Raw genomic sequence first — 12,728 nt, 5'->3', positions numbered from 1 at the left:
GTGGAGCTACTACAGCTGGCAAAAATACTGTTTTAATATGAATCGCGAATACAAAGAAAGATTACACTGGAAATATTGTTACAATTTTAAATGTTGTTGTAATTGTATAACCTTAAAAAAACAAAAAAAAACAAAAAAAAACACACATATATATATATATATATATATATATATATATATATATATATATAAGGATAGATGTAAACAAAATCTTAAAAGGTCATTATAAGCCTTCTCTTTAAATAATTGTATTATGCTTTATTAGTGACACATTTGGGAAGAGAATATATTCCAAATCTGAAAATACAGTATGAGAACAATTAACTGCACAATTACTAGAAATGTTTACCTCGGATATTGTACAATTTGCAAGCAAAATTTGTGGAAAAAAACAACAAACCAGTTATATATTGTCCTTGCATTCTTGTGGCTGAGTCACACACCTGAATGAAAGGCTCATTACGTATGCAGCCTCATTATGCGGGCCCCATTGTCTCCGCAGGTGTGAATCACGCCCACCCGCATATGGCCTTTCCAAACAAAAAGTGTTTTACAAGATTTAAATCAATGTATTGTGTTATGTGAATGATTAGGCAGGATGATTTTCACATAATTTTGAAGAAAAAATTCTAGGCAACGTCATCCATTAGTCAGAAGTCTTATTTACATATATTTAGAATATGTTTTATGGCCTTATTTCAGAAACTTTAGTTTTTTGTTTTTGAAAAAAACATGCATAAACATTATTCTATCAAAAATACAAACATGTACATGCAAGTTGTTCACATATTATGGTAGCCCTATTTGTGCTAAATAGAGTGAATTTACACCTTTGCCATTAATATGTTTATAAGCAACTGAAAAAAGCACAAATGTCAGGGCATGTCAGAACATCTCAAGGACCCCAAAAACCCATCAGACCCCAGAGGGTTAAAGTGCAAGTTATCAGCCTTTTATTTTGTAGGAATAAATGCCATTGACAAAACATCCGAACTATAGGTCTATCATATAAAATATACACAAATATCACTACATATTGGTGAGTCTGATAGTTTGAACATAGTCTGAACTATATGCACAGGCTGCTTACTACTCTGCCTACATAAGCTCCATCTTGCTTACAAATCAATCTTTTGTTTTGCAGAAATAAATGCAATAAAACTTTCATATACCAAACTTCACTCAGTTTCATTTATAATTTCATATAAAAAATATAGCCTACAAAAAAAATTACTCTCTGATTTTTTTTTTTTTTTTGTAATTCTGAAAATGTTATCAGATCATGGGGTCTACCTTGCAAAGAATCTTGTGTATTGTATTGTGTATCTTTTAGCAAAACATTTGTCTTTCTGTGGCTTGAATGAAGTTATGCTTCACATAGAGAGATAATAATATAGGCCTTGATTGAGATTTCTCTTTCCGTTAGCTCTGTTTTTTTCAAACACCGAACTTCAAACTCATCTACGTCACTTCGCTCATTCTTGAAGTGAACTTTTGCCTGTTAGGTGATTAGATTTACCTGTTTTGGACTTCTGTTGTGAACTGAAAGTGACACGTCCAGTGTGTGATACCTGTGAGTTGCTAGACCCCATTTAGAAAGTTTGCTGAGGCCCCTGGTTATACTGATAACCTGTACCTGCAGTGTATATTTTAGGTATCAATCACATGATTTTTTTAGGCAGTCCATTTAAGCCCTTGAGCAAAACACTGAGGAAAGTCCTTTTAGAGTTACAGTAGTTTTACAGTAGTTTTTTATTATGCTCCTCATGTTCTGTCAGTTCCTCAATTGCATTGTGTTAGATACAATTGGTAGCGGTCAGCAATATACCTCATATACCTCATTGTTTAATTTGATTGTTGTTCTTTTGAACTGTCAGTCAGTTTTAGACAAGCCCCTTATTATTCAGCAGATCAAAAACAAACATTATTAGATGCCACTTTAATAATTACGCATTTGATTAAGTGTCATTTATTTGTTATTTATGATTTATTTCATGCATCAGGCACAACATAGGCTACACACTATTCATAAAAATGTCATTCAGCGACTAAATTCAGCTTTATTTGTATACTATGCGCATATAATTTACTTAAAACAGGGCCTAATTATTGTGGCTGTTCCTGATTCAGATTCACAATCTAAAAACAAGTAAAATTTATAAATTGTGTCATGTTTGCATTGACGGACATGGTGCTTTGACACATCTTCTGAAAGAGTATAGAATCTCCTGATCAAAACAAATGCGAAGAAACAGCAGAAACAAGCGATCTCATATGTAATCATGTGCATATGTAAAATAAATGATCATCAACATTAAACGGCATATAAATCAAAACTGCCTAATGTTACTGAATGAAATGTCGACCCAGGACGAGCTATTCTTCAATGTTGAATAAAAAAAAAGAATGCATGAAGCTAGAATGAAACAGTTTGTTTTTTTTGTTTTTTTTTAAGCAGAGGGTCTGTTGTTTTGATATATAGCATATTAAGATATTCATACTAACAAATATTCTGGGGTCCATGACATTTTTGTGAAAATTATCAAAAACACAGGCGATATTTTTAAAAGATGCTGACGGGGAAAGAGTTCAGAGTTAAAGTCGCATGATTGGACTGTAAAATTGATCAACAAACCGGCACTTGTGTGTACTTTGTATCCAATCATTTTCCAATCAGAGTAAGGGCCACGGCATACTACACAATTTAAAATTGTATTATTTTTAGGGAGCTTTTCATTAAATCATAAACAAACTTTCTGTATTCTCTTACTTCTCTAATAGCATTGACTAGTATTTTGGCAAGTTTTCTGTCTGTGGTGTACGGATCTTTCTCACTCAGCTCCTCAAATTCCTTGTCATTATTACACTTGAATAACTTTATGATGAACCCTCTGTTTATTCCGGCAATTCTTTTTTCTTTATGCTTACATTTGTGAGTCCCTCCACACAAGGAGAGCACGGACCTCAACCAGTCAACATCACGGTGGGCGGGTTTATCGAAATAACACAGAGTTCTCTACGAAATTAGACAATAAACTTTAGATTTGCCAGATAGATGCTGTGTTTGTGAGGAGAAAACTCTGAGCATCTTGTGAACACAGTATCAGACTTTGATGGTGATGGTCTGTTGGATTTGTTGGTGGCACTATGTACATGCAAGCGATGATAAAAGCCCAGCACATTATGTCCTCTGCCTACCCATGCTGAACTCTACAGTGTGAAGAAAATGGTGTGCAGAATTTGAAATAAAATTCATTGAATGATTAAAAAGAGAACAAAATTATATTGATTTTTTTTTTTTAACATAGAAGGAAATGTGTGAAAATGATAACCAAGACAACAATCATCTATCATGTGCTGTTATCCATACACAGTTTTTACATTTATTATAGTTTCAGCTCCTGCAGTGTTGATGGTTCATGGATAATCTCTTTACAAGGTTTACGACAGTTAACATTACATTCGCAAAAGTTCATTTTCATCACACATATGCAAAACAAAAACGATTTTTCAGTTATTTTAACTAAATGTATTTGAGATACAAATTTAATTTGAATTTAATTGGGTCGAATCTTAACAATGTTGATGTAAATCAGATGTGAGCACATCAAGCGTTCTCTCTGAAACATAAGCAGTAAATGACTGACTAGGTCCTGATAAATGTGTGTCATCTGAATCAAATATGATTTATTCGTCAATTCCACACAGAAACAGTTCACGACAATTTGTGAAAAGTGAAAGTGCATTACAGGCGAAAGTACAGAAACTTTTAAATACTAGACACAGAGAGGAGAAATGGTCAGTACAGAGAGGATGATGTCATCAGTGTCGTCATGGTAACAGCCAATAGGAGCAAGTGCAGAAAGGCCGGTGCCCAAACTCTGGATGCAGCAGCTGCAGAGACACACACAGATATTAAGATCAAATTACCGTTTACAAACACACATTCAGCACATTTCTTCAGTCACCCGAGCTGAGCATTTCAAAAAGACTAATGGACACTTGACATCTTTAGATCTACATCAGACACAAACAATGATAGTTCAAGGCTGATTTCCACATCTATAGCACAACCACACCTTTGATGATTGAACTGCACTCAGTCTTAAATGTATTCATTTTATATAGTGAAACTCCCCTCTCAGTTCCTGATAACTCTCATTAACCCTCTGGGGTCTAAGGTGTTTTTGGGGTCCTTGAGATGTTCTGACATGCCCTGACATTTTTGCTTTTTTCAGTTGCTTATAAACATATTAATGGCAAAAAAAAATTACACACTATTTAGCACAAACAGGGCTACCATGAAATGTGAGCAACAAGAATGTACATGTCTGCATTTTTGAGAGAATAATGTTTATGCATGGTTAATGAAAAAACTAAAAACTAAAGTTTCTGAAATAAGGCCATAAAACACATTCTAAATATGTGCCAATAAGACTTTTGTCTAAAAGATGTCATTGCCTAGTGTTTTTTCTTCAAAATGAAGTGAAAATCACCCTGCCTTATCATTCACATAACACAATACATTGATTTGAATTTTGCAAAGCACTTTCTGTTTGGAAAGGCCATATGCGGAGTGGGCGTCAACGGTCATGTATATGTAGTGGTTCACACCTGAGGAGACAATGGGGCCCGCATACTTAATTAGCCATTCATTCAGGTGAGTCACTGAGCCACAAGAATGCAAGAGCAACAGTTGGAAGCATCTCAATTCTTTTTTATTTTTCCACATATTGGGCTTGCAATTTGGCCTATAATATCCAAGGAAAACATGTCTAGTAATTGTGCAGTTAATTCTCATACTGTATTTTCAGTTTTGGAATATTTTTCCTCTCCCCAAATTTGTCAATAATAAAACACAATAAAAGTTATTTAAAGAAAAGGCTTATATTTACCTTTTAATAGTTTGTTTACATCTACCTTGTAAATATATTTTTTTTTATTAAAAAGGTTACAATTACAACAATTCAAGTGTAATCTTTCTTTGTAAAAACTAAAGTATACATTTTATCATACATATTTCAAAGTTAAGGATTTGATTGATTATTTGATAACTTTATTTTTGACAAAACATATTATATTTAACATAAGCAAATATTGGCAAACTTATTTGAAAGCTTATTTGAGGTGGCAGATATTTTACATTAAAAATGTATAATCTATCCAAAACTAATCAACGAAATGTTGTCTTTCATATGTCTGTAATATAGGTCTTTCATTTTTATTATAAGAAATATAAATGTTAATTTGCAGTTTAATACGTTGCTTATACAAATACATTTTATTTCAACATATTTTAGTCGATATTTACTGAGTGTAGCAATACAGTTTGCTAAAACCGAAACATTCATACACAAACAGAAACGCCTGACTGTAACGTTGTTTTTATGAAATATTAGGGCATATAAATGTTAATTTTCAGTTTAAAACGTTGCTTATACAAATAGCCTACATTTTATTTCAACAAATTTCTGTCGATTTTTACTCAACTCAGTACGGCAATACAGTTTGCTAAAACATCATCATTCATTCACACAGGAACACAATTTAAATTTAAACTGTCTTTTTGCGAGCTGTGGTAAACAGCGCGCATCTCTGCCGTTCATTCATCAAAAACAGAAACCCGATTCACGTGAGAAGAAAAAAAAACTTACAGTATTCCTCAGCTCGCTCCTCGATATACCCGCACTTCTGAGGTACTTTTTTCATTATTGTTATTCCTCACAGCGCTGCGAGACGGTGTAAACAAGTAATGATCTGAATAAACTTGTGTTTCTCGAGCTGATATGGGGGCGTTCACAGGATTGCGCGGATTGCCTCATTCATTTGCGTTTGAATAGCGCGCGCTCTCCGTAGGCGGAGTCACATTACATTTGAATCAGTTGTAATGAGGTCGACTGGAATCGCTCTCTTTTAATACAGATTTCACAAGATGAGAATATTTGTTTTTTATATAAATTACTTCATTTAAGAGAAGAGAATTCAAGCTTCATGCCTGTATGTCTGTTTGCCTGTTTGACTGAGTATTCGCTGAGTTATTGTTCATTTTCGGACGCGTTTCAGAATGGACTACACTGAAAGATAGAAGGCAGAACTCGCATCACGTTTATTTTTCTTTATTTGGCGAAAAGCACAACACTTTGTTTTTATTGTGAGTGTACACAAAAATAATACACACTTAACAGGATAGATTGATGTACAACACAAGCATATAAGATAAAAATTAATATTTTTATTTTATTATTTTTTTGCACTCATACGGAAAAAAACGAGCCTATCGCGCCGGCGCGATAGCCGACCTCAGGGGGTTAATAACAGGCCATCAGAAGAGCAGTGCAGCTTGTCATCATCTTATCTATGTTTGTAATCTATGTTAGTAATTTATGTTATCTATGTTTGTAATCTGTATGTAGTCTATGTTTGTAGTCAATGTTATCTGTTTGTAATCTATGTTTGTAATCTATGTTTGTATTCTATGTTTGTAATCTATGTAATCTATTTTTGTATTCTACGTTTGTAGTCTACATTTGTAATCTATGTAATTATGTTTTTAATCTATGTAATCTATGTTTGTAATCTATGTTTGTTATCTATGCAATCTATGTTTGTAGTCTATGGGCCCTATTTTAACGATCTGAAACGCAAGTATCAAACGCGAAACACAAGTAACTTTGTGGCCGGGTCTCGGGCGGGATAAATGACTCTCGTATATGTTATATATGTTGGGATGTAAAAAAATAATCTTGCATCACAATATACAATATTGACTAATTTGGATAAATATTAGGTACACAAGATAAAATAGGCATTTTTCTCAAGAAAAAAAAAATCTCACCTAATGCTGTAGGCTAAACATACAGAGAGCCCTATCAGCTGGTAGTATTATTTAAGGTTAAAAATAATTCAAATTAAATATAATGCGTTTTTTATCATAATAACAACTCTATTAAATGACATAATAAATATGTAATATACTGTAGTACACATATTTAGCTAAATATTCTCTATAGCTGTTTTTTTCTAGCCAACTAACGTGCTATAGCCTATATTATGGTCATCAAATGGCTTTCCTGAGGTAAATGTTATGTGACAATTGTTCTCCAGCTGTTTTACTGACCATTTCCGCGATTGAAAAACACTGATTGATCGATATTATGTATGATGAATATACATTTCGGTAAGTTGTACTGTTTCTTTTAACATTGTGGTCATTCGTGTTTATTTAACTTACTTTTAGCTAGTAGAGATGATCGGTTCACGTGCGCTAGGGATCAGTCACGTCACATTTACAAGCGCCAAAACGGTATTTATTGTTTGAATTGTAATAAAATTGACAGAATCTGAGAGCTGAGATTTTTTATATCATAACTACCCTGCTCTGTCTCCGTCGTCTACAATAACGGGAGGTCCTCCAGTAGGTGCTCGTGCTTCCATGGCGGTTTCAGTTGTGCTTCCTCCTCCTTTGACATGGCAACAAACAACCATTACGCTGAAATAGAGCATTTCTTCTGATTTTATTTTGTAGTAACGAGTAACGAAGATGCTTAGTGGAAATATATTGGAGTCAGAGTTTCCGCTAGAAAAAAATGGTGTCTTAAAGAGGTTTCGTTTTCCGGACATTTTGAAGATATGCCGGTCAAATGTCGCCTCTTAATTAGTCAAGTTGAGGAAAACTGGAGGAAGGCTATGTAACTTAAAAAATGACATAATCAGGCCGAACGCAACATGTTTATTAGCCTAACTTTCAAATAAAAAAACGGAAAAAAAATATGAACATCCGATTGGCGTCAATCAACGCCAATTGTTTTTTATGGTTTCACATTCATAGTTTAACAAACCAATCCCCCTTCCCCACATAAAATATCTGAAGCCTATTGTTTTTACTCAAGCGAACTTCCCAGTGTCTCTCCACAACTTGCAATGCGCATAAGCCGCGTAACCCGCAAGGCGACTTCGCTGCTTCGTCTTGATCCGATTCTGCAGCGAGAACCCCCTCTCTGTAGGAACACTCGAGACCCATTTTCTACTATGGTTATGTAGCCTACGTTTCTTCATTCGGATCTATTTGCGATCCATTCCATTCTAAACAAACAACGCAGTTTATATGCTTCGTCCTTGTTTCATTATTCATTAAGATAATAATTAATAAATGCGCCCATAATTATCAGTGAACTTGATAAATGTTGCAGATATGTTTTGCTATGCATGCACAAACAAATGCCTTTCAACTTATGTGTGCAAAATTCAGAATAAAATGAATGTGCAGCAATTTGTAGAGAGTCTAGGTCTACTATACGTGTTGTAGTTATTAAATGAGCTGATTTAGTTTAATATTTGTTAAAATATTATAATGTTATTTTTTTTATTTATGTTGATTATGAAAAGTGAACCGCACGAGTAAGATATGATGCGCAATATCGAGAGACATGGAGCGGGTCAGACATGATTTTGACCACTTAATTAAGTTTGGTTTTGTAGAATGACTTTTTTGAAGTGAATTTCGTTTTGTATAAATTGTATCTTAATTTTAATAATTTTTTTATCAACCAATTGCCTGTATTTAATAAATAAGCAGCAAAATATAGCAGACGATAGGCCTAATCATGCGCGGGCGCCTCGGTCACTTGCATTGCTCGTGAACAGGAGCGCATCTCATCCTAATTTAATGAAACTCAACGTAGGCCTCACAGACATGAAATGTATCTTAAAGCTTGAAATGTATTTTTAACAATTTAAAACGAAAAGAAATAGGCTACTCTCTGATTATGTAATCCATGATGTGCATTTCTCTCTATAGGCGTGTTCACTACGGAGATGGCGATCGTCAACTTCATCTTTACAGCTGTTGTTGCTGTTAATAAACTAAAAATAATAGGCCTATAATTTTATTAAACAATAAATTAAATGAAATTGTAATTGTATTAAAAAAGCAACAAAAAAAATCCTGTTTAAGTTTTTTTTTTTTTTTTACCTATACGCATTAAATTCAGGTAGGCTACTGAGTCACTGCCCTCAGTGCCCAGAAAAGCGCTGAAACGGAGATGAAGGGGAACCCGTTTTTATATATTTTTTGGCTTATTTTAACTGGCCCATCCAGTTTTCTGGAGGTGCACCTCAAAATCCTGGCGCCGCTAGTGCTTCGCAGTGGTCTGATATCAAGAAATAACAGACCGCATTCCACATCGGAATTCAACCAAGCCATGTAATAATGTTTAAAAACTTTCAAACGGTAGAGCCTGTTCCTTTATAACATAGCCAAAAGTCGGTGTATTTTTGCTTTATTACATTTTAGGCTTATTCTCAAATTCAGATTGTGTTAGGGGGGTGGGATTATAAGGCAATTTTAATCGGACAATTTGACCGGAGAGATTTAATTTTGTCGGACATTTCATTTTTTTTCCGGCCAATGTCCGGCAATTACCGGACAACGGAAACCCTGATTGGAGTAAAAGTATACATTTTATCTAGGAAATGTAGTGGAGTAAAAGTGAAAGTTGAAATAAATTTAAATAGCGAAGTAAAGTACAGATACGTGAAATTTCTACTTAAGTACAGTAACAAAGTATTTGTACTCCGTTACATTACAACACTGCTGTACACAACATCATAATGATAAAAATCCATCCAGTGTTTTTTTTTTAAATCTCCTTATATGTTTTCCCCTATCTCAAATCAAGCCGTTCGATTTTGTGACGTCACAAAATCGACGCCCCTCCCATGATTGTTGATTGACAGCAGCGTTTCAACGCAGACCCGCCCTCGCTCATGAGCGAGCTGTCAATCATAGTCCGCGGTCATTGTTGATACGCTGGAGCACTGTCTATGAGCAGAATGGCGTCTAAGCGATTGTGGTGTGGTGTTCTGTTCTTGGGTGTAATAACGAACACAACAGTCATTTTGACCCGAACCGCTGAAGACGCAGTGGCTGAGTTTTGTTTTCGAAAGGAAAAAAATATTAATCTTTATATTAATCTTTGCAAATCGCTTGCACGCTTCACGATGAATGCGGCTAAGGTTTACACTCAGGGTACATTACGGCATGTTTTCTATGTACGACGTTATCAATATAATTCATAATCCGATGTTTATAATGAACAACGCGTTATGGTTATTGTGTTATTGTGTTACGGTGTACACACAGAACAGAGGGGCAGGCACAGTTTTCCTGGTCTGTGGCGGAATTGGTTTCTGGAACTGCAAAATAGCACCAGGGAACGTTTGCGCCGGAACACGCCTCCTCTTTTCGCTGAACCGCCCCCGGGAGCGCAAGTTCATTCCCGAGTTTACCGACGTGCGTCTGTGGAGGGAAAAGTCTGCTGTGCGCGGTGCAAAATGGGAATGATACATGCGTCGGTGTACAAAGTCAATTGCGCTGGGTGCAAGAAGATAGGGCCCTATGTTTGTAGTCTATGTAATCTGTTTTTAATCTATGTTTGTAATCTGGATGGAAACCCCAGGAAGTGCATTCATTCTAAAAATGTGCATAAAAAAGGTATGCGCTCAATTGAGGGGGATAATTGTTTTATCCGAAACACATTTACTGAATAAATCCCCCAAACCTCATGTGACTTCGCCTCAGGAGAGGCTGTGATTGGATCACTGGACTAACCAGCGGACCAATGGCCCGATTGCAGCAACTTACAGTTTTATTACTGATATTTTGCACCAGTTTCCCAAGAAGTGAGGATTTTGTTCTCTTGATCACATGGGTTGGAAACACTGCTTTATTCAGTGATTTCATTTCATTTATTTCATTTATAAAGCACAATTAAAACACCGTAATGTTGACCAATGTGCTGTACAGTCACACAATAAAATGATATAAATAAAATATACTTTCAGACAAAACAATGACTAACACACATCTGTGAAGAGCCTCTTGCCAATTAACTAACTGAACCAAACACTAATTCTAGCAAATGTAATTTCAGGTTTGGTTTAAAGTAAGCAAAAGAGGGAGCCAGTCTAAGATGTAGAGGTAGATTGGAGCTGCTACAGCAAATGCTCGATCACCACTCAATTTCAGTCTAGTCCTTGGAATGTCTAGGATCATCTGATTTGCTGACCTGAGAGACCTAGAAGCTTAATGTATATGAAGGAGATGCACTAAGTATGCTGGGGCCAAATTATGCAATGCTTTGTATACAAAATTCAGTAATTTAAAATCAATTCTGAACTGCACAGGCAACCAATGAAGTGAGGCTAAAATCAGTGTTTTTTACGAGTCCCAGTTAAGAGTCTAGCAGACGCAGTAATGTTTCATGAGATATTCCAGTCTTACGCAGGAGATACGGTGTGTGTATGCGCTGGTGTTGGTGGGGTGTGAGTGTTACCTGTGGTGGCGCTGGCTGACGGGGCTTTAGTGCTGCTGGTACTGGTGCTGCTGGTGCTGGTGGTACTGGTTTCAGTGACGCTGGAGTTCCTGCCGCCCGTCAGGCCGATGTTCAGCGAGTCCAGATCCGACTGAGGCTGAAGCCTGATCCACTGCTGCACCGGTGCCGTGTTTTCATACGTCTTCAGATCGCCTACATTCACTCCCAGCAAACCCTTCACATCAGGCACATTCAGCACCTGCACAAACACACACCAGCTCATTATTAATGATCAATAAACACCTCGACCAATGACGCGGAGCAGACGCAAAAACAAGCAGCCCACATACAGATTACATTAGTGTCTGTTCGCTAATGTTTCCTGTGCATTTACACCAGGGGTTCCCAAACTGCTCTGTCAGCCAAGCCCCTTTGACATTAAATGTGTGTTAAGTATTTTTATTTTCCACCACAATTCCACATTGAAAGCCTTGAGCTTATAACTTATCAAATCCTCAAGCTGTTATGTTTGGAATATGGAAATGCTGTAAATTCCTGTCTACAAATGATGAAATGAATCTAGCACACACACACTGATGATTCCCAAGCGCAGGTTAAAGCAGCAGGAGTGACAGAGACTCACGTTGATGATGTTCTGGTTCAGACTCATGAAGGTCGGCACGTCCATATTCACACTGGAGTTTACAAGTCTACGGATAAACGTAAAATCGGCACCACCTGAAAACACACACACACACAAACACAAGTTGAGCCTGACTGCAGAAGTGTGAGGTCAGTGTGTGTGTGTGTGTCTGTGTGCGTGAGTGTGTGTTGTTACCGAGGTAGTTCTGCAACAGCTGGTACGTCGGGATGCTGACGCTGTTTGTACTGCGTGTGTTTGTTGCGCTGAATGCGTTCAGAGCGATACTGAACAGAATCGACTTCTTCTCTGAGCTGCAGTTGGTCAAAGAGAGAGCAGAAGCTCGCCTGAAACACACACACACACACACACACACACACACACACACACACACACATCCATGTCGCACATATGAGTCTACAGGTTTAAACTACATTTGTCCAAAAGTCCCAAAAAACAAAGAACAACCAACAGGAAAACAGATCAATAAACAAACTAAGTGTGTGTGTACTCACTCCACAAGACGTGTATGTGTGTGTGTGTGTGTATGTACGTGTGTGAGTGTACTCACTCCACACTGGCGGCCGTGATGTTGTTCAGCACACTCGCGGTCAGCGCACACAGGTTAGTTCCTCCCAGTGCGTTCAGCTCAGAAGTGCCGAGAGTGTTTCCACTCACACTGAGATACTTACTGACCAGCAGCTGGACCTGAGAGAGACACACACATCAGAACACTGAACCAGCCCGACTTCATGACGTTTGGTTTGCTGAAACAC

At 36.6% G+C, this 12,728-nt stretch overlaps 1 protein-coding gene across 1 annotated transcript in view; it reads right to left on the bottom strand.

Moving 5' to 3' along the window:
- Positions 1-3,216: 3,216 nt before the first annotated feature.
- The window catches only part of LOC307154773 (uncharacterized protein), a 40,052-nt gene continuing 30,540 nt past the window's right edge, over positions 3,217-12,728 (bottom strand). Inside the window, exons 71-75 of the mRNA XM_079864860.1 lie at positions 12,524-12,660; positions 12,151-12,299; positions 11,956-12,050; positions 11,334-11,571; positions 3,217-3,894 (exon numbers count right to left, since the gene is read on the bottom strand). Of these exons, the coding sequence (XP_079720986.1) occupies positions 3,800-3,894; positions 11,334-11,571; positions 11,956-12,050; positions 12,151-12,299; positions 12,524-12,660 (714 nt within the window). The 3' untranslated portion in view covers positions 3,217-3,799. The remainder of the gene's footprint in view (positions 3,895-11,333; positions 11,572-11,955; positions 12,051-12,150; positions 12,300-12,523; positions 12,661-12,728) is intronic.

The sequence above is a fragment of the Squalius cephalus genome (assembly GCF_949319135.1).
Source record: "Squalius cephalus genome assembly, chromosome: 2".
Classification (NCBI taxonomy): domain Eukaryota; kingdom Metazoa; phylum Chordata; class Actinopteri; order Cypriniformes; family Leuciscidae; genus Squalius; species Squalius cephalus.
This window is presented reverse-complemented; position numbering and strand designations above follow the sequence as displayed.